The 24,309-nt window shown below is 35.0% G+C and overlaps 1 protein-coding gene across 1 annotated transcript; it reads right to left on the bottom strand.

Annotated features, from left to right (window-relative positions):
* Positions 1–4,077: 4,077 nt before the first annotated feature.
* On the bottom strand, positions 4,078–6,429 carry LOC133817272 (aspartyl protease family protein 2-like). The gene has a single exon (XM_062249741.1). The coding sequence runs from the start codon at positions 6,037–6,039 to the stop codon at positions 4,318–4,320; it is 1,722 nt and encodes a 573-aa protein (XP_062105725.1). The 5' UTR covers positions 6,040–6,429; the 3' UTR covers positions 4,078–4,317.
* Positions 6,430–24,309: the final 17,880 nt, after the last annotated feature.

Raw genomic sequence — 24,309 nt, 5'->3', positions numbered from 1 at the left:
TATGCACTGGTGTATGAGCTTATGATGAGGTATTCTGTGACAGTTAGTATCTCGTGATCCGTAAGGGGAAAGACCGGGTAAAGTTGTGCAATCCCACATCGCCTAGGGAAGGTCAAGTGTGATGATTCTAAGACTGCGTAGGTATAAGACTACACAATTGAAGAAAGATTAAAAGAATTGATGGGTACTACCTATGCCAACAAGATGCATCTTCTTTTCGGTAGCCCATCACTTGAGAGCTCCAAAGTTAAGAGTGCTTGACCTGGAGTAGTCTCATGATTGGTGACCTCTTAGGAAGTTTTCCCAAGAAACGTGCGAGTGAGGACAAAGCACGCTGGAAAGAGTCGTGTTGGTTTGCAGGGTCAGTCGTCATTCTAGGAAGCAGTCATAGTGACACGATGCATTACAAATAGTATCAAAGTCTTGACCCAACCGAAAGTGTGGCCGATGGGGACGTCAGACCCCTAAGGGGAAGTGATTGTGACAGTCAGTATTCTGTGATCCGTAGGGGGAAAGACCAGGTAAAGTGTGATGATTCTAACACTGTGTAGGTATTACACAGTTGAAGAGGGATTAAATAAATTGATGGGTATTATCTAGGGCTGAGCATAAAATCCGAAAAACCAAAAAAACCGAGTACATCGACCTTCCGAACACCGAAAAAACCAAAACCAATTAAACCGAACACCGAAAAAACCGTTAACGGCATAAACCGCCATTATTCGGTCGGTTTGAAAAATCCGTGTGGACCGACCGGTTTGAACCGAAACCGACCGAACTTATAAATATACATAGGTTATGTTATGCATATGGCCTTTTAATTATGTTTTCAAACTTTCAAATTTGTGAATGTAACTATGTTCTATGTATTTATGTTTTAAAAAAGCATCAAAATAGATTCCAACAATCCAAAATTTTTAGTTTTTTTTTTAACTAAAACTTTCTAAAAAATTATGGAATTTTTTTTTAAAAAAAAATTTAACTTCGATTTGGTCGGTTTAACCGACCAAACCATGATCCAAAACAGTCGGTTTTTTTTTTAATTGGTTTGGTCGATCAATTTTTGGATTGCACTAATCCGGACCGAAAAACGAATTCAGGATTTAATAATATGAAAAAACTGCCCAAACCAACCGATGCTCAGCCTTTACTATCTATGACAACAAGATGCATCTTCTTTTTGGTAACTTATCACTTGAGAACTCCAAAGTTAAGTGTGCTTGACTTGGAGTAGTCTCATGATGGGTGATCTCCTGGGAAGTTTTCCCAAGAAACGTGCGAGTGAGGACAAAGCACACTGGAAATAGTCGTGTTGATTTGCAGGGTCAATTGTCTGTAACGCCTTGGATAACCAAGACCGTTACACTGTGTGTTTGAAATAGTGCAAGACTTGCTAATCAAGTCATTTAGTTTGAACTGTGTATCTATTGACACAAAGGATTAGGTTAAATAGAATTTGATTATAAACGGTTAAACTTTATTGAAAACAGACGTTTATTTTATGGGATCCCAAATCAGGGTTTAAATAACGCAAATACAAAATTCTTAATTACAAATAATTGTCCAAGCCACTCTAATGGAAAAATATACGTTTTAAGTTCCTGTTCCTGTACAAATCCTCGACCATGGTGGCCGAGCAGCTGACAATGTACACCTCGCCCCCAGAGCTCTCCAACCCATGGCCAACTTGCCTTACCTGTACCATGTAGCACCCGTGAGCCGAAGCCCAGCAAGAAAACATAATATCATATCATAACAGTATTAACAGCTAAACAGTTCACAGAGCATAACCCAATAACCACAAAGCATTACTCAGTTCCTTCAAGCCATTAAGTCCATTCAAGACAACACACTAGTCAATAGCCAATAATCCAGCTCCAGATATTCATTGAGTCATAGACAATATTCTACAACAGATATTCAGCACATACATTCAGATTCAAGATACAATCAATCACATAATACACTCTTATCACATAATATTCAGGGCCGACGACTTAGGCCGCACCCTCTGTTTAACCCACTGACTCCGGCCCGCTTAAACCGAGCTCAGTGCATAATAAGCTGTCCTCAGATACCAGTGTCCGAGCCGCGCCCTGTGCGCAACTGTGGATTTCGGCACCCTTAGGCCGTTACCACATGTCCCCGTGGCATAATACCACCTTATAACATTCATACCATTATAGAGAACTCTTAGTCCCAACATATTCACATGGTGTATAGAAATCACATAACAATACATTCAAATATAGGGAACACTTAGTCCCATCCTATCCACATACATAGGTGCAGTTTTCTTACCTTGATTCCAAATGCTTTAATTAGAGAGGACGACCCCCGAGCACGATCCATTCCCGAGCTCTAGCTTATCACCTAGTCACAACCAATATAATGAATTCCATTAATACTCGGATATAGGTTTCTTTATAAAACTAACTCCCGGGAAACCGAATCTCACTAAGCACAGTGGTAACTAAGCACAGTGGTAAAACCAATCCCGAGCACACTAGGCTACCTTCCCGTGCTTAAAACCCTTGAACCACCATGTTTACACTGCGGCCCTTGAAGCTTAGCCGCGACCCTTCTCCAAAACAGAGCCAACACCACACCTGAAGGGGACACGCGCCGCGGCCCTTGCTTTGGGCGTCACGGCGCTTGCCTTTGGCCGAGCCTTCTTGGCTCCTTTGCAAGCTAGGGCCGCAGTGCTCTAGAACAGAGCCGCGGCCCTTCCCTTCGAACTTAGAATTCCCACCATTTCCAATCTCCAAACCTTACCCAAAACCACCCCAAAGCTCCCTATTTCCATATCAATCATTCCCAACACTTTTAAGACAACTTTAACATCTTAATTCAACAGAAAACTAAGCTTAAAACTTATAGTAATCCCATCTTCAATTTCTGAAACCCAAGAACACAAACACCCAAAACCAACCAGTCAAAACCTAAATTTAAACTTTTAAATCATGAATTAGAGTTTACCTCTTCCATTGAGCACCTTCTCTAAGCCAAACCCCAACTAGTTCCCAAGCTTTCAGCTCAAATTCAACCTTAAATATCAAAGTTACAATTATCTCAACACCCAGCTAGAACTCAGAATTTTCTAACCAAAAGAAAGGAATTCACTGCTTACCTTGGTGCTGATTCAGTTCCTTGGATAACCCTTGAGTTAAACCTCAAAATCCCCTCTTCAATTCCCAGTAATCCTTAGCTCAATCCCCTCAAAATCTCACTTGATTTTCTCGGTTTATTTCCCTTGTGTTTCCCTTGAGAGAGAGAAGATAGCTGAGAAAGAAAAGGTCGGTTTATTGTGGTTCTACTGTTTTCTATTCTTAGTAAGTCTAACCTTATCATTTAGGTCAAGCCCAAGGCTCAGGGTGCCGGAATCGTCCCCGAAACCAAAATGGTAAAATCTCCCATTATTCTCACCTAGACACCCTGACCTCAAATATATCTCCATATATTTATTTTCATAACCCGATAGTCTAATTAACTACCCGATACCTATAATATCCCTGACTTATCCAAAGCCAACTATTAAGCCCCGTTGTGACTTTTCCCGCTACCTGTTCCCTAGGATCGCCTCATGCCGATAGTTACAAATGCATACACCTTTACATGCATATATATATTTATCAATCTACCCACATAATAATGTGGTATCAACAATTTATCACACACATTCACATTTATGCCCTAACGGGCCAAGATTACCATTATGCCCTTACCAGCCAAACAGGGTCCGCATACTTATTCAATATCCATTTCACGCTTTCTTACCATTAATTCTATTAACCTCCAATTATGACTTCCCGGCACACTAATCAAGGCTCTTAAGCCTAATTAGTAATTTTTAGTTAGTAATTTTTAGTTGTTACATTATTATTCCAGGAAACAGCTAGAATGGCGTGGTGCGTTACATATTCTACGTGGGGCGTTACATATTCTACTAGCCAACTTGAGCCAAATTCATGTATCACAATATAATCTACTATTGATGATGCCAGAATGTTGTTAATTGTAGAAACCATAAAAGATTGATAATCAGTAAGAACTATATATATATAAACCAATTGAAACTTTTAAAAAATAATAATATAATTATGCATTGATATATATATATTTCTTGTGATACAATACATTGTGTTACTGTCTAATATCATCAGTGAGTAAAATTGAGGGGAAAACAAATGAATCTAATTTTGTACCAATCTTCTTCTGTAAAGAAAAACCAAAAGAAAAAAGAAAAAGAACAAAAAATATATGCCTCTTCAACCACCATGTTTACACTTGTCCAATCTTAAGAACTATTTTGTTTTTCTAAACATTAGCACAGTTCATCGGAGCAAAACCCAGCCTAGAATTCTTTGTATCATAGAGAATGTGAAAATTTTGCTGCTGGTAGTTTCCAATGATGGAGAGGGCATTAGCAGAAGTGTTCTTGAAAGCCAAACAAACAACCTCTTGAGGGTAAACTTGGATAAAGTAATTCTCAACTGGGAAATCCCAAACAGCTCCATCTGAGAACACAATCCCAAAATCCGGGAGCTCCAAGTTATCAACACCAGAAACATTGTAACAAAGATCCAAAGGAAAATCTTCAATCTTTGCAGTTTGGTATCCTTTGACCTTCTTCGAAAAGGCTTCTTTGATAACCTGATAAGCAGGATCAGTAAAATAGCTAAGTGTTGTACCTGAATCAATGATAGTCCCACCACTGCCTTCAGGTGACAATTTCCAAGTCTCCTCAGATATGTTGAGAGCTTCACCTCCAACAAGGATGGACTTAATCTGAAGGTAGTAGAATGTGTCTGGAATCTCTTTGCCAGAGACAAAAGAGGTGAAATTCAGTTCAGGGTGGCTCAACAAGCCCTTGTCCTCACCAAAAATCAGCTTACTACTAACATTGGTGTCACTGTCTCTATCCACAAGGCAATAAGAAAAGGAGTGACCATAGAGTGATTGAAGCTGCGAGGAAAAGGAGAGAGACCCTCTTCCGAGTCCTAACAACCCTGCAGCCCCTCTAAACAGGCCTCTATTCCAATGGCCACAGCCAAACATGATGTCCTCGACTCGCCGGTACTCGCCTTTGCCGGAACTGGTTGTGAGGTTAACAGTGAAGGTTTCGAGAGCAAAATCCCCTGTTGTGTTGGAACTGTCCCCATACCAATAGTAGTAAGGACATGTTTGGTTCTCGGATTTGCAAGGCTGAGGAGGGTCAGGAGGTGAGACCATTTGGCACCTAGGATCATGACAGCTGATGTTTTTAAAAGAGGTTGACTCTTTGGGATCATAGTAAGGTCCATTTTGCTCGAAACAAGCATGGCATGGAACACACTGAATCCAATTGAGATCACTACCGGTGTCAAGAATCAAAGAATAGTGTTTTGGAGGTGTACCCACGAAAACATCCATGAAGTATTCGCCGGAGCCGAAACCAACCCCGGATTCCAAAGTGGCAATGAGTTGGCCGGACAACCCACTGGGGTAAGAGTCCGGCAAAGGCGCAGGCGCCATGGTTGAGCTGGTTTGCTCTTTTGGTGATTTCTTACTGGTTTTCTTGTTTAGCCTCGAGACAGTGCTTTGATTCTTCTTCTCCGTCACCCTCCTATGAAGGGTCTGGATTCTGGCCAAGTCTCTGATGGTGTAGCTGATCAAAGACTTCTTCGGCTCGGTTTCCCCACTCTCCGACCGCCGCTTCAGGTGGAGCTTCACTGGTTGTTTATCTGGTTTCAACGAAAAAAGAGTATCGACATTAACTGCACCGTCTTCTTCTTCTTCTTCTTCGCCGTCGTGGTGGTGGTTGTGGTCGTCTGCTGTCGTTTTTGGTTCTGGTTGCTTGTCGTTTGTGGAAGTGGAAAAGCTGCAGCCAGTATTTTCCGAGGATGAGACGACATTGAAGCTCATATGCTCAGGAAGCTCGATACCGGAGAGAGCAGAGCCATTGGAGTTGTGAAGATTGTTATGGTTTCCGGCGATGGCTATGAAAACAACGGAAAACACCACGAGGAGAGTCAATATAAACGACACCTTAGAACCCATGGAAAGAAACTCTTTTTCTTGTTTGGTTCCTCAGAAAATCCACGTCAATGTAAAAACTCGAGGGAATGAAACGAACCCCAAAACCCAAAACCCAGGAAAAGTCAAATTTCGTTTCCAATTCCCCTGAATATAGAAGAACCAGAAAGGAGAGACCTTTCTCAGAAAACTGAATCAGAAATGAAAAACCCAGAAAGAAAAAAAGCTCTAATCAGAGAGAGCTCAAGAGAAGTTTTCCGGGATTTTGAAAACTCGGGTGTAGAAGTGGATATAAAACCTGTTTGGGAGATGGGAAAAATTTATGAAGAGAGAAAAATGAAAAAAATAAATAAAATAAAAAATGGAAAGAGAATGAGGAGGAATGGTAGAAATACTAGTAGTATTAATATGTCTGTGTGTGATTTGTGTCCTCAATTTTTTGAGTGTCAAAGTCTTTGAATCTTATTTTACTTTAAACAACGGTATAGCTGTTCAATACGCGGTTTGGACCAATATAATAAAAATCTATAGAGAAAAAAAATAAGAAAAGAAAAAAGTTGACGATTTTCATTACATGTATTTTTTTTATAGCATTTTTGCATATATATATAAATAATTTATATATGTAATATGTAATTAATATTGATCTACTCAATCCATTAATTTTATAGAAGTGTTTTGCTATTTTTTACATTAAATGATCCAACAACACGAGATAACAACTCATATTTAATTAGCGAATAGCGATAAAACACCTCCTTAGCAATTCTAAGTGTTTTTACCTAGTCTTTGAGTTGGGTTTCTTCCTATCACTTTCCTACTTCATCTACTTTCACACTGTTTAACTATATAAGTCTCTGTCTCAGAGTTTACTTGGTAAAACTGGTCTTTGGATTTTAATTTCAAAGATACTATTCTTAGTATTAACACTCATAATCCAAAAAACTAAGATTAATAAGATTTAGGACCATTATTATATATAGTCAAATACCACTAAAAAAGAATACGCAGAGAATCAAAATTGACAAAAGCACCTAAAACCACCGTCATAAGTATCATTACTCCATTAGGAATAGTAGAGAAATGTTAATCGTGTTGATAAGTACATAAAATACAAATTTGACTTGATATTGATATTTCACCATGTCACGTTATACGATGATAATTTAATATTAAAAAGAATCGTGGTAATAAAAGGTAATTAGTATCTATTAAATTAATATTTTTGGATATTCTATTACTTTACGTAGTTAATTAAAGATTATTTATTCAAAGATTTAATATTGTAATTTACATCGAATTTATATTTACAATTTTGAACCAACAAAATCTACGACAAGATATACAATCCTCATCGTGAAGAGAAGAATATCAGCACCACCGCATAGGGACCAGCAACACTACTATTTTGGTGTACAAATTTATAAATTATTTTAGATTTGGATTAAATCCAGTCCAAATATTATTGTTCTCTGGTTTGAATTAGAAAATTTGGACTAGAGTTATAGTTGTCAAATTTGTCACTTTTTAAAAAAATTATCTAGTTTTATTTTAAAAAATTAATGACTTAAATTAAATGACATCCCTGTTATAATTCTTGTATGCCTCTACTATATTATTATTATTATTATGACTTTAGGAAAAGAAATATGGTACTATAAGACTATACATACATGTATATAATTATAAGCCTTTATTATTGAGTGATGTAAATCATACAATGATAATTTATTATCATGTTATGATCGAGTAATTAAGATGAATATATTTTAATATGAGTGCAATAAAATTGTTTAGTGCTTAGGGGTTAGAAAATAATGGAGAGAAAAAAAAATGGATGCCATTGCCTACGATTTGAATGGAGTAAGTTAATACATATATATATATATATAGATATACATATAAATAAATTTGTTCACTTGAAGACAAATAACCTTTACCTAATTGATATAAGTAATAGGTTTGTGGACTAAACGAGGCCAAAAATATATTGATTTACATTTATTATTATTAAAAATAAAAATGGATGGAGTAGGGGTGCTCATCCGATCCGATCCGATCCAACATTTTTACTCCTAATGAATTCAATCTAATTAAAAGATGGATATTGAAAATTATCATCTAATCTAATCTAATTTGCCCTCTAAACAATTATAAGTGGATTGTATATGTTATTTTATATTTGAACCTAAATTTTATTAATACATAAATTAACAAATAAAAATAAAAAAACCATACAAAAGAAATCATGCAAAAAACTAAACACTATTTAGCAATAATACTAAATGAAGTCCTTACAATTACCACATTAAATCGTTGAAATATTAAGTTTACAACACAAACATTTAAATTTAAAAGCAATATATGTCATAATTAACCAATAACTAAAGTACTTGGACGGTAGCAAAATATGAACACAATAACAATATCTTCAAAGTACTAATATAGCATATAGATAAACAACAACAATCCAATTAAATATATTTATATATAATATTAATTGTAATTGGATTGAATCAGTTCTTAATTGTATTTTCACAGTCTCATACGCTAACCCATTTAATCCAATTTACATCCAACTTTTTAAATTCAATCCAATCCAATCCAATCTAATACAATCCAATTGTAATTGAATATCCAACTTTTTGTAATTAGATTGGTTCGGGGTAATTGGATTAATTTGAATCCGGAGTACCCCTAGATGGGGGCTTTAAATTATGTTATTCTACAATAATAGACTAATTATTAATTCTTATATATATAGAGGAAGTTTCTACTATGGGGACATGTCTTTTCTCCTCATTAGTAGGGACATTTTTATTTTTGGCATCTGAAAAAATTATAATCTAATTTTTTTATATGATGGTGTACAATTTAGTTATTTAGGACCTCCCACTAAGTTTTAAAAAAATTCAAATAATTTGCGGTGCAAAAAACATATTTCAAAGCAAACTATTTCACGTGCATCTAAAATAAGCTTCAAAATAACTTGTTTCATGTTTTCAATACCGTAGATTATTCAGAATTTCACAAAAATTTGTGCGAAATTCTAAATAACTATATTATACATCATCATATAAAAAAATAGATTGTAACCTATTCATGAACTGAAAACACAAAAATAAATTGTTTTGAAGTCTGTTTTCAGTACCGTAAATTATTCGAAATTTCTTAAAAACTAGTGGAAACACATACTATAACTACAATGCACAACGTGATACAAAAAAAAAAATTTAATTACAATTTATTTACATGGTAAAAATAGCTATGTCCCTACTATATAAGATTAATATAGGATTAATATATATAGTTTTGACCATGACTTAAATATATATATATATATATATACATATTATAGATATTTATATAATGTCCTCTCCCCATGTTTTGTTTGATTAGGGATTTTTGGTCACATGTTGAAACCCTACCTTCTCTAAACATATGAGCAACAAAAAATATTATGTTTAAAATACTGTGAACCAAACAAATTATACGTTGGTCTTTTTTGACCAATTAGAAGAACGTCCAATTATAAACAACATGGGTCTTTTATTAATGGATAAGAAAGATGGTAATTGGGTATTATAAATTGTAACAAGATGTATGGACCCAATTAACAAATGAATATCATTTATTATTCTTAATTCTTTATAATTATGGGTGCCACACATTTAGAAAGAAAGAATCGAAAAATGAGTTGTTATAATTTGAGAAAAATCTAATATATACGTTTCAATCAATTCTGTATTATATATAAATAGAGTAATGTTAGGCACATATACATTTTAATTACATACTTAAAATATAATTAATAATGTGAAAATATATTTGAATTACACATAAAAATAGTGTAATTTTATCTTAATAAACTTCAATAGTTTAAAATACATATACTTTATTATGTGTACTTAAATCCATAAAATAAATTTATATCTAGAAATATTCTTATATTAAATGTTACATAATACTTTAAATATTTTGTCAAATTAATAAAAAAAATAGCAAGCCTTTGATTGTACCTATATTATATATATTATCAAATCTTCTTCTCAAAGATGACTCTATCTGCCACCCATTTGTTGCATAAAATAATAATAAAAAGTGATATTAACTATTTTTGCCCTTGTTTGAAGGTGTATAAGTAGGAATATCATTACACTCTAATTAAAAAAATTAGTGAATTGAACATTTATATATAATAACTTATTATGAGAGGAAAAAAAGAATGGATGACAAAATTGTAAAATTTCTTTCACCAACAATAAAGATAGATGATATGATAAACTTTAAAAACGATTTATTACTTAAGTATCGGGAACTTGTTGAATTAGTAAGTCAAGATTTAAAGAAAGCTTAAAGAATATGTAAAAAAGAACACATAGAACAATTTTTACAAGGTTCACCATTACACAAAATAATGATTAATCCTTGGGACCTAGTTCAGAGAAAGAAATCTACTAAGATAAAAATGCAAGTTCTACAAAGTATCTCTGATTTTACATTAACAACAAGAAAATCTTCTATGCTTGTCTCTCTTACAAATTTCCTTAAATTGAGCACTCCAAATTTTCCCACTCGAACTTTCATAGATCTGACATTCTTTCAATACTTCACCTGAAGAACACTACTGTCTGCTATGAATGAACATTCTTCAAAGTTCAGAGTTCTTCAACCTATCAAAACAACAAACACAAATAAACCAAACAACCAAATCACAGCTAAGTTTCTCACCAAAAAAAATCAATCAGAGTTCTAACCAACTCAACAAATTAAGACCACCCTATAACAGAAAATCATTAGGAAATTTAACACAGCACGAAAACCCAAAACAAAAAGAAACTCAATTAACCATAACAGAAACTTTAATACATGCCACGTAAGTAACAAGAAGACGTTATGACAAGACCAAACTTCCAGATGCAACTGGCAAAACAACAGATGAATTATAAAATGGTCAAAATACAAACAACTGAAAGTATGACACTTACAAAATTTATCTTAAATTGCTTAAAGGGACTAAATTATTGTATGCTAACTAGAATATCAGACTTTGTATTATTTTCTCTAATCATATATCAAATTAAACACATTATTATACAAGTAATATAAGCCAATATAAATTAATCTTATATTTTAACGTACCAAGAGAAACTCAAATCGGGCAAATCAATTTCTAAATTAAAAATAAAAAGAAAAAATCAAATGATTTTACACTAACAAAAGCTCCCACGTACACTTGCTTAATTTTGTTAGTATGTTATATATCCTTACAAGCCTTCACGATTTCTAATTTTATACTATTTTTTCTTATTTTTATATACAAATAATAGAAAGAAAGAAAAAAACCTATAATCATGCACGTCTCAAATCCTCCACAATAATGTGATTATAGCAAAAATATCAAGATAGAAATATATGCAATCAAACTATATGTCTTTTTAAATAAAAATACGTGTGTAAATAGATTTTTCTTAAACAATTTAGAACCACAAAATAATTTTTTGTAATAAAAAGCAATAAAAAAAAAAGTGATGACAATAGAAAGAAGTGTTGTCATAGACCAAACTTCTTGATCTTTTAGATTTAATGGAAGTTTTTAACCGACAACAAAGATAATAGGTGTCGGTTTCTATATTGATAGATGTATTTTCAATTTACACACTTAAATTATATAGGGATTAAATATTATGTGGACTCTATGTAAAAATATTCATGATTGAGATTATTTATATATCTTAGCGTTAGTGCATATATCGTTACTCTAAAAAAATCTATGGACAGCGAGTATATTTTTTTAGTTCTTTATTCTAATAAATGAAAAAAAATACACGATAGCATTTTTTTTATTTATTCTAAAGCAGACTATATAACTATAAAGTTAAATGTACTTATTTTCTTCTTCTTTATATTACTTAAAAGTAGAAGCAAAAATAATGTGAATGGGACAGCCAAATAGGGGACTGTTTTTAATAAAACTACGGCCAAGATATATATATATATATATATATTATGAAATAGTTAACGCTGTTTTTTTTTTGTTTGATCAATTATTGAGTCTCTCTTGCTCTTCTAACTTCCAATAAATATTGTAAAATATATTTTCTTTCATATATAAAAAAATTGATTGAAATGTATAAAAAGTATTAAAATCTATAATATGAAAAATAAATATACAAAAATATATATGGTATGCCGTAAAATATATTAGGTAATATAAAAAAAAATATTGTTTTCATAATTTATTTTTTAAAATAGGAGATCAAGTGCTTTACTATTTTTAGCAACGGTTATGGGCCGACTATTTGACTCTTCAAATAAACATAACGTGATCGTGTTAACACTCAAAATTAGTAAGTCAGCCTAAAATTCACTCAAGCAAGTAAACAAATTCATTAGTTAGGCATGAACACGTCTCATTCATATGACAATCAATAACGAAGTATGAGCAAGCATAAAGCAAGTCATCCCATGAATACGTCTACACAACATATAAACATACAACAAATGTTAGTGGCGCGTGATGACCCAACAATAGCAACAAATAAACAATCTATTGGAGATTGTCTTATTTGTAACTAATAAGGGGTTGTTTGGTATGCAAGAATCTGGAGACAAGAATGAGAATCTGAACAGTTTCCCATGTTTGGCACTGTGTTTGAATTTTTCTAACATGGGAAACTGTACTATAATGGTTCTAACTTTTCCTAATTTTTGATCCAAGTGAAACTCATCTGACAAGTAGTTTTCAAATACACAGAAATGTGAAACACTTCAAAATTAGTATTATTTAAAAAAAAAACTTAAACCAATTATTTTTTAGTTAATGACTTATTATATTTTGAAGCTTATAATATAGAAACAAATATATGTATATATATCATACTATAAAATGATAAATAGTATTTGTTTATTTAAAGAAATTGATATGTAAATCATTTATATCATTACTTTAGTTAAAATAACAAATGAAATATTATTATAAATCAAATAAGGGTATTTTTGTATTTTTAAAAATTATACTTGATTCTAGTATTTAATAATTATATTTTTTAATTCTTTTAAAAAATATTTTATGAGTATAATTATTTAGAAATTATAATCTACAGAAAAATTTGGTAATTTTTTAAAATATCATCTGTTATTTATAATTATATTATTTATTATTTTGATGAAATATATTATTATATTAAATTTTATGAAAATATGAAAACTTGACAAATTTCTATGACAACCAAACACAAAAAGTGATATTCCTAAGAATCAGATAAGATTCCAGTGCACAATCAAACATAATGATGTAAGTTTTTAGAGTATCAGATTACCCTTTTTATGTTTCTCAATAATATAAAAACTGTGATCTCCTAATACCAAGCGAAAGAGAATTTGATTATATAAAGTTATGTAAGATGTGGTGGTAATTTTATTTTATTTTCTACAATAAATGCTAAACTTGATGTTCTTTTTTCAAACTGGCATTGAATATTTTATAAAATTAGTTAGTTAAAGAAAAAGAGCCAAAATCTTATTGGTTTTGTGATGGACTTTCTATTATAAATTTCATAAACTATTAATGAGTTTTTTTTTTTTTTTTTGAAAGCAACAATGAGATCTTTTTTTAATGTGTCACTCGGTGTGCAATAACGTACGTGAGAAATATTCTTTATTTATTTTCAGGTCCCTTCTCGTATTAGTCTAATTAAATTACATTAGATAGCTTGTTTTACTTCACCAATGATGACATTGATGAGTTTATTAAAATACATTATACGATATGAATTTACATTACAATAATACGAGAAATTAATAAAATATATTGACTTGGATCTGGTGGCTGGATGGAAAGTGTCTTCAAAAGGATAAAATATTTTTTTTTGAAGTCAGCCTATAGGCTGCTGTATATAAATCATATATATATATATATAAATATACTAGATATTATGTATAAGCCACTTATAGTACCCGTTGTTTAGTTTTATTTAAAAATTTATTAATTTAGTTTTATTATGCTTCTTTCATTGTTATATAAATTTTAAATAAATAAATAATGGTGTGTATTATAAAAGAATGATATAAATATATTAGAAACAATTAAACAAAATTAAATACATATTTTTTATATATAAAAATATGGTGCATTCTAGTTTTAGAAATTAAATACTTTTTATTTTAATTTTCTTTTAGAAAAAATATCTACGAATATCAATATAATAAATATTAAAAAAAATCTAAATTAACACTATGAATTTAAAAAGTTTATTTGATGAAATTTTAATTATTTAATTAAAAAAATTTTAAAGCAAACAAAATATTATATATAAATATATATTATTTAATTAATAAATAGAGCAATTAAAATAAGTAATTTCTCATTAGAAAAACTAAATGGTAAATAAAAATATGTATTTATGTCTTACTTTACTATTATATATATGTTTGGATAAACAGAATATGTTAAATAACAAAATAAATAATTAATAAAATAAAGAAAAAAATTTAAGTACATAAATATTTTTCGGTTATAGTTTTGAAAACATTGATAGAATAATTTAAATACTTTAATATAAAATTTTAAAATATATGACGAGAAATTATTACTACTTATTTATTATTTTATTTTTTAATTTATTTACCTTAATTAGATAATTTATTTTATATATATTTACTTTATATAGATAATTTAAATTAACGGTGTTAGAAAATAATAAATAAAAATATTTAATCTAACAAAAAATAAAAACTATGTTAAACTTACATTTAAAATATATAAAAATAAAGATGAGAAGAAAGTGTTGACCCAAAGAAAACCATGAGTTTGACTCGTTTATTCTAAATGAGGTATAAGATAATATATTTCCACTTCATAATCCCAAAAACACGATCTACTAAATATATAATCAAGAAGATAAAACTGCCCCTAGCTACATGCTAATTAATATAGGACTAAAATTACATTATTCTTTGTTTTTAAATCTACTCTCCTTTACCACATCTAACTATTTTAACATTAAGTGAGATGATTCTATATAGTATATTGTGATAAATAAAAGTATACAATATAACATAATACATTTTATATTTTTGGTCTAGATAATTCAATATGATATTGTATTATAATACACTATAAAGACTTTACCGAATAGAGTATTGTATTTGATTAATACAATATGAAATCATTTGCATTTGATTGATACAATGCGAAGTTAATTTTTATATTGTGCACCAAACATACCCTTAAAAATCATGTTAGGTCAAACCCTTTTATTTAGGGATGAACATTTGACTCGAAAAACTCATAAACTCGCCCAATCCACAATCCAAATACCCGATTTTTTGCAAAACTCGTCAGATTTGAGTGAAATCCGATCCAAACCCAATATGATTCTGGTCGGGTTCGGGTTTTGAAACTAGGGACATACGGATTCGGGCGAACTCGAACATATTTAAAAAAAAATGGACTTCAGAGATTAATACATTTTTCAAAAAAATTAACCAAGACCCAATTTGTAAAAAATCAACATTACCAAATTAACAACAAAGTTAAAAACAAAACATGTGAAAAGTAAAAAAAATTAAAAAAGTGTCAAAAAATAGCATTTTTGAATTTTTTTTACCAATGCCCATTTTCGGTCCAAGACCCATTTTTGAACCAATAATCCCACCCAAAACTCGACCCCACCCGACCCAACCAAACCCAAAACCCAAAATCACCCCAAAAATCGAAAACTTCAGAGCGGGTTCGGTATCCTATTTTCCCACCCGAAATCCGCAAAACCGAACCCAATACACCCGACCCTTGTGCATACCTACTTCTACTATGTGATATTTGCTTCTTCTTTTTTTTAAACAAATAATATACACCACAATTCTTTCTTTGTTCTTAATTTTTTTTTTTGGGATAAATATTCTCACGTTCTTAAAGTGGTTGGGGTGAATATTAATCCTTTTCAGAAGCTAGAAGAAAAAAAGTAAAACAAATTGTACACTACAAAATCTTATTTTTTATGTTGATTTAAAAAAAAAAATTGAGAGACTTTTTTTATTTATTCCATTATTGACAATATTTTTTTTAACCTAATCTTGGTAGTTACTATTATTCCATTATCACAAGCATTCCCCAACAATACTATTGAATAAATAAATAAATTAAACTAATAAAGATGATAGTCATTAATTAGTAATAAAAAACTATTCATATTAAATAAGGATACATTATATATTTTTGTTCAACTAAAATCATTATTTTAATTTAGATACAAATGACAGTTTTATTTTCCTTTTGCAAAATGTATTATTTACGAGTGAAGTTTAATAATTATGTCAATATTTACTCATTAATTGTTACATTAATTTTAGTCATTATTAGATCGTTGTTGAATATAATCATGATTAATTTAATAATTAAATTAAAAAATTTAATGAACATAAATGAATGACAAATGGTTGAATAGTCTGATTACATCATATTTATTTAAAATATTAGATACAAACAATGTACAATGCATGTTTGCTTAACTTTATTTAAATAATTTATTAATTATTTTTATTAAATTTGTATCATTGCCATATAAATTTAAAATAAATAAATAATATTATATATAAAAAAATCACATAAACATATTAAATAAAAAAATTAAACCAAGACATTGTTTATGATTTTTTTAAATATATATATAATATGACATTTTTAAAAATAAATGATAATTTTTTTAATAAAAATTAAGATTATGTATTATATATTATTATAATGATATTTTATAATATTTAAATTTTGTACGCCCTGAATTTTTGAACGTACTTTGTGGAGCTAGAAAATGGACTTAACCGATCTGCCATGTGTCCACCGTTCATCCGGAGCTGTTTGGTACGGTCCCCTAAACAAATAGTTCGAGTTGATGGATGGTTTAGTTGCTCAACACTTGGAGCCATTGTGTCGACATAGTATAACAGGCGCGAGCTAGCACCACATTAAGCTCGTGGTACATCAGAAGCCTGACGTACCACTGGATCTTTATAAAATCGGCAACGCAATATAAACGTGTGTATACCAGATATCACGTGTCTGTTCTATTCCCGAATTCTCGGATACGCAATATAAACGTGCGTGATCAGACATCCTACACCTGATTTGGATCATGCGGCCCATTACCTATCTTTACCTACTGATTAGACCACACTTTATTGTAAGGTTTAGGAATTAATCATCGGTGTCACATAAATGACATGATGGATGAAGAGATCACGGGATGACCCCAATACCTACTCAGAGGTCAATCTCCTATAAATACAAAAACTCTGGCTAGTGCAAAGGGTTGGATTCTCCTTGTAATGCAAATACTCTGTAAGAAATAATAATGATAGATCAATAATATTGGCTGGTGGACTAGGGGGATTTTAACCTCCGAACCACCTAAAAAATGAGTGACTATCTTTCTTTGCAATTAGTCTCCACATTCTCGATTATTATCATTTTTCATATTACGGTTTATCATTCAGTACTAATCCATCATATTTATTCATATAATTTATTGTTGGCGAAAAACCGCGTCGACAGTTTGGTGCTTTCGTTGAGAGGTTTTTCGATTAGTGCTATCACAAAAACTTGATCGTGGTGGTTACTCGTTCGAGGCATGGTAACGAGGCGGATCAACATGGTGGGCATGAGGCTCACCATGCCGCCATATCCAACAAACCAGACCCAGAGGTCCAGGCGATCGGGAAAGCAGCCGATGGGCCATGACGACACTAGGTGTTCAGCGCCCCTACCTCCAAATCTGAACCCAGGTTACCTGACAGCGATAGAAATGGAGAACATGTAGTTGATGAGTCATCTAGCCAAAGAAAATAAGCAAATCAAGGAAGTCTTGGCCCGGCTACCCCCTCTTTCAACCGACGTTAACGTCAAAAAGAGGCAAAGCTGGACTTAGGGGTGAGCATCGGTCGGTTTGAGCGGTTTTTTCATAACATAAAATCCAGAATTCGGTTTTCGGTCCGGATTGGTGCAATCCAAAAACCGACCGACCAAACCAGTTAAAATAAAAAACTGACCGTTTTGGACCGCGGTTTGGTCGGTTAAACCGACCAAACCGAATTTCTTATTTTTTTTAAATTAATTTTTTTTTTAAGTTTTAGTTAAAAACTAAAATTTTTGGATTGTTAAAATCCATTTTTGTGCATTTTTAAAACATAAATATATAGAACATAATTTCATTTTTTTTAATAATTTTAATAATTAATAATTATATAATATTATATTATTATATATTATATTGTTCGGTCGGTTTCGTCGGTCGGTTCGAACAAAATTTTCAAACCGACCGAACAGTGGCGGTTTGCGCCTGTTATACCCAAAAATTGGAGAATGCATCCTAGGAGGCTAAGGAGAATGCATTCTAGGAGAGCTAAGGGGAGTGGTCCTAGGAGACCCCAAGGAGGATGTGGTCCTAGGAGACCCCAAGGGAGTGGTCTTAGGAGACCCCAAGGAGAAAGTGGTCTTAGGAGACCCCAAGGAGGATGTGGTCCTAAGAGACCCCAAGGGTGTGTAGGAGGCAAGCCTCCCAAGGTTTCCTAAGTGTTGGCTCGAACGTGTCCAAGGTAAGTAGCTAAGGAGGAGGAGTCTCATGCAAGAGGATGAAGACTTAGATTTTGATAAGGAGAGCCTATAGAATGTTCGATCGGACATGTTTGGGAGATGTTAAAGGAGAATGCCTTGAACTTGTCCAAGGTGAGATGTCATGGATGAGGTTGCCTCAATGTTGTCCAAGGTGAGGTGCCAAGGAGGTTGCCTCGGACCATCTTGGTCCGAGGAGAAGCCAAGGAGATTGGTTCAAGGAGGAACATGGCATGCTAGAGGAGAGTGCCATGTTAGAGGAGAGAAGTGCATGTCCTACCACCATGCACGTTCAACCCATCATGCATTTCCTACCACCATGCACGTCCGACCAACACTTGCATGAGTGGTCAGTAGGAGGTGGATCAACTAGCTAGAGGAGACTAAGTCAAGATTCCCAGAGACAGCTTCAACAACATACGCGGGAATCTCTCATTCTTCCCACAAATGGAGGGTTTGTTACATTTCGAATTTTGAATGTTTAAATGTAATAAATATAATAAAATATCCCTATCATAAGGGGATATCAGTTGAGGATCCTAGGCCTATAAATAGAGAGCTTATGGGATGAGAGAGGGGTCTTCTTCTGCTTCTTCTTTCTAGAGAGAGAAAATTGAGACTGTGTATTCTAGAGAGAGAGAATTGGGTCTGTGTATTCTAGAGAGAGAAAGTGCTGATATTTGAGAGAACTCTTGTATTTTCACAATCTGTGCTGAAGAAACTCAGTTGGCTCAGTCCATCTGATCTTGAGTATAGGTCTATAAATCACAACTCTAAGTGGATTAGGCTATTACCGACAATCGGGGCTGAACCACTATAAAAATCTCCTGTGTTATTTATTTTTCTTGTTTATACCGTCTGTTGTCGTATTTATTTCTCTTGAAGGCTTGTCGTTATTGACGTTCTCACGTCGTTGGCTAAAAATACAGTCAACATTTTGGTGCTTTCATTGAGAGCCTGAAGAGAAGAACAGACGGTCCCTGAAGCAAGATGGCGCCTAAGAACACCACTGCTGCTTCCAAGAGGACAAACTCCTCTAAAGAACCTGCTAGATCTGAAGGTCCTAGCCCACAATATCATGAGAATGAGCCTAGGGTCATGCTTGAGGACGTGACTCCAGGAGTTGAAGAGCTCCAAGAGACCATGGGGGCCTTCCAGGAGGAGATGACACAATTCCACGCTAGGCAAGAGGCGTTTGCTGAAGAGATGGCCAGGCAGAGAGCTGCCTTAGAGCAGCAAAAACGCGATATGGAGGCTAGAAGTGAGGAGCTCAGACAACAACAAGAGGAGGTCAATCGGAAACATCGTGAAGCAACACTTGCTTTGGAAGCAGCTACCCAGTTGGCCCAAGCCAATGCCCAAGCTGCAGTACGAGGAGGACCCCCTCCAGGAGCAAGGACCACAGAAGTTGGTGGTAGGAGCAATGATAGACCAAGGAGGGGTGGTAATAACCCACCTGGTGAGGGAGATGGAGTCCGATCGCACACTACCTCAACCCAAGGGGAGCACTCTAGAACCCCCTCTAGAAGTCACCGATCGGGCAGTAAAAAGACTCCACCTGGGCAGGAGCAAAATAAGGCTCCTAGAGATAAGAGGACCTCACAGTTCAAAGATGGGCATGGAGGGGATGAGGCTGATAGTCATCCCACCAGCCAGTCAAGGGAAAAGGAGGACCACAACCCACGAAGGGGAGAAAACTGCCCATAGCACGCCAAGAAGCCTCCATTGCACCCCGACCAGCGGCGTAGCAGGAGAGAGGAAGTCCCACGTAGTAAGCCTGCTGGGAAATCGAAGAGTACGGTGTTTGATCGGGTAGGAGAGCATGCTTCTCAAAAGGATCTAAGGGACGTTATCACCAACAAGAGGAGGACCGTCCCGGTCGAAGGGAAAAATCTGGACCGTCCTACCAGTCAAGTAGAAATACTTGACGGTGGCACGCCAGATGGTAATGCCCGACCAGGCGGTCAAAACCTTGGAACCTCATCAGCTGCACCAGCTCTCCAAGCCCAGCTTGACATGCTAGCAGCTGCAGTGCAAGGTTTGTCGAAACGATCTTCCAAGATAGATGCGATCGACTACCGGAGTGGCAGCCCGTTCTGTGCTCGAATAAGAGCAGCCCAACCACCAGCAAAGTACAAAGTACAAAGGCAGACCCGATAAGACATGTTGGGAAGTTTGAGGACCAGATGGAACTGCTCGGGGTGAGTGATGACTATCGGTGTAGAGTCTTCCCCACCACCTTGACGGACACTGCCCAGGAGTGGTATTGGAGGTTTAAACCAAACTCCATTACCTCTTGGGAGGCATTCAGGAAGGAGTTTTGCAGACAATTTAGCACTGCCCGGACTCCACCAGTTTATGCCAACAACTTGGCAGATATCAAACAAGGAAAAGATGAGTCTCTAAAGAGCTATATACAGAGATTCATGAGAGAAGTCAATAGAGCAACCGCTGTAGGAGACGAGGGGAAGATGGTTACCATATCTGCTGGGATAATTTATCGAAGTCCTCTATGGGACAGCATCCATCGCCATCCAATCTCAACACTTCAACAATTTCTTAACCGGGCGGAAAAATATATGAATTTGGATGATGCAATAGAGAAGGGGGAGAATGGCATAAACAACCCAGGCAAACCAACTGACTCTCCTAGTGATGGTGGAAAGAAGCGTGGAAATAATGGGTCTGACCCCATGAGGAAAAGAAAGCAAAGTTGAGTTCAAGTGAAAAACCAACCAAGTATGAGCCTTAATTTACCAACTACACTACTCTCTCAACCAGCCGAGCAGAGATATATCTTGCTAGTCAAGAGGAGGTTCCTTACAAGAAGCCTCCACCCATCAGGAGAGAAATGAGGAAGAGAGACATGAACAAGTATTGTCGCTTCCATGAAGATTATGGTCACGACACAACTGAATGCAACCACCTCAAGGACGAGATAGAATTTCTTCTCCAGTCGGGCAAGTTGAAGAAGTACCGAGCAGAGACACCCCAAGGAGAAGAAGGTAGAAGCAACTCCGGATTCAAGCGACAAAGATCTCCACCCTTGCAGCCTGGACCTGTGGACTTCACCGTGGACACTATATGTGGAGGTCCACCCTTAGCTGAGGAGAGCAACGAAGCAAGAAGAGGAGTATGCTAAGGAGGAGTGCTAGGAGCAGGAATCACTGGAGTGGCGTGCACATAGAGCATCGAAGGAGATATTATTTTTAAATACCGCTTTCAGAGTGGTAGCTTGATTTCGAGTTTTTTGGACTTGTTGTTTAAGTTTGGTGTATAAACTGGTTATTTGCTAACCAGTCATTTTATTTTGAACAATTTTGGTTGTTTAAGACTCGTTGTTAGACATGTTTTGTCATTTTTAATTTACGAGTAATAAAAGAGACTACGCGCAGCGTGGTCGATTCTTGCTACAAATATGCATGTGTGTTAGTTATCCGAGCAGTGTTCAACTGGTCGGTAAAATCGGGCAGTGTTCAACTGGTCGATATGTTCAAGCAGTGTTCAACTGCTTGAGTATTTTCCATATATTCTATGTGTTTCACGAGTAGTTAACTACTCAAACAGATTCAGTCAGGTAGCAAGTGACTAAGGATCTTTCAACCCTCAACCACCTGGGGGGCACATGGGGTATGCTGGTATATAACTTAACACAGGCAATAAGAGCACGATTTAATATATCTGTTTCTAGGCTGACTTGTAAATTTTTGAAGTCCAAAAAGGCCATTAAGCTAACTTGCTTGGCAAAGCTTAAGTAACTTGGAATTTTTTAAAAATTTCAAGTTAGGAGCAGATATTCGTGTGACCATAAACATCATGCTCATAAAATGTTAGAGCAATAAGAGTGTGAGAAAGTATACTTAGCATGGACTTATGAAATGTCTAGAATTTATAAGTTAGAAAACTAAGTACTCATGCGAAAATACAAGGCATACACCAGAGTGACTTTACTCTTCACAAAAAACTTATAACTTTTTAAGTCTAGAGGAGACTTAGAATGTTTTAAGTTAATAAAGAGAAGTAAAGTATAAATGCCAACAGCTACAAGTTTAGCTCATCAGGTGCAAAGTTTTCTTGCTCAGGAGAGCAGATACAACTTCCCTGGTCGGCTAAGCATGTATCATCGATCAACATCCCTGGAGTGAATCAAACAAATGCATGCAAAATAAATGCTACATGGTGAAAATTTGTCTTTGGGAGGAGAAGTCAAGTTTTCACCAAGATTGATTGAGAGAAATCAATCTCTCAAAATAATTATGGGAGGTTCGAACAAGGAGCTTTGATGGTTTTTCCTAAAAGGTCCTAAGAGTGCCTAAAGGTGAAATGTTTGAAAAAATTATAGCATGGAGTATACCATGTTTGGTCCGAAAGGTGTGTCTAGTTCCAAGGAGAAGCGTCCAAATGGTGATGCTGCCTATGTCCGATCGGAGAAGAAATGCTTGGAAGGCTGGGCACTGTTCCATGCATTGCATTGCATTGCATTCATGTCAACATGGCTTATGCCTGTTTGTCCATGCTCACGATCAATACAGGTGCTTAAAGTGTTTGAAAAATGTGGTGTCCAAGCATACCTTGAGATGGCCGATCAGATCCATGTTGATCCAAGGAGCATCTCGCCTATGTCCAAAGATCTAGGCCCAGAAATTGTGTGCCTAAGGTGCTACATCCGACCAAGAGGAGACAAGAAGTGTCCGGTCGGACCTAGTCCAAGGAAGGCCAAAGAAGGCATGGCTCGGACCCTAGCACATGCATGCCAAGAGAATAGACTTAGATCTCGGCCAAGGAGAGGCCACAAAGGGTCCGATCGGACCTTAACTTGAGGAGCCCCTAGATGGTTGGCTCGGACAAGCCCGAGGAGAAAACCATGCATATGTGCCAAATGCTTGGCTCGGGCCATGTTGGAGGAGAAGCCAAGTCATTGGCTTGGACCTTGGTTCAAGGAAAGGTCATGAAAGCTTCGATCGGATTATGTTCGAGGAGAAGACCATGCATGTGTGCCATGGGTCCGATCGGACCTTAGTTGGAGGAGCCAAATGCTTGGCTCGGGCCATGTCCGAGGAGAAGCCAAGTCATTGACTTGGACCTTGATTCGAGGAAAGATCATGTAAGCTCCGATCGGACATGTCCGAGGAGGACCATGCATGTGTCCCAAATGGTTGGCTCGAACCACCTTGGTCCAAGGGGAGTTCACGAAGAGTCCGATTGGACCTGAGTTTGAGCTTCCAAAAATATGTGGCTCGAACATGTCCGAGGAGAGCCAAAGTGATTGCCTTAGACCCATGTCCGAGGAGAGACAAGAAGTCCTAACATCCGATCGGACATGTCCGAGGAAGACCATGCATGTGTGCCAAACGTTTGGCTCGGGCATGTCCGAGGTAAACTTCCTAGGTGGTTGGCTCGGAGCAAGTCAGAGGAGAAGTCCCATACAAGCCAAAAGATGGACTTAGTTTTGGGCCAAGGGTACGCAATGTCCGATCGGACATGGTTGGAGATGCCAAGAAGAGTGTTCATCCGATCGGACATGGTTGGAGATGCCAAGAAGAGTGTTCATCCGATCGGACGTGGTTGGAGATGCCAAGAAGAGTGTTCATCCGATCGGGCATGTTTGAAGATGCCAAGAAGAGTGTTCAGGTCCGATCGGATCACATTGATAAGTGTTTAGGTAGGCCTGCGTGCGTCTGGGTGTT

This window comes from Humulus lupulus, chromosome 2 (genome assembly GCF_963169125.1).
Source record: "Humulus lupulus chromosome 2, drHumLupu1.1, whole genome shotgun sequence".
Lineage (NCBI taxonomy): Eukaryota > Viridiplantae > Streptophyta > Magnoliopsida > Rosales > Cannabaceae > Humulus > Humulus lupulus.
The sequence above is the reverse complement of the archived record's forward strand: the minus strand, read 5'-3'. Positions and strand labels throughout refer to the sequence as shown.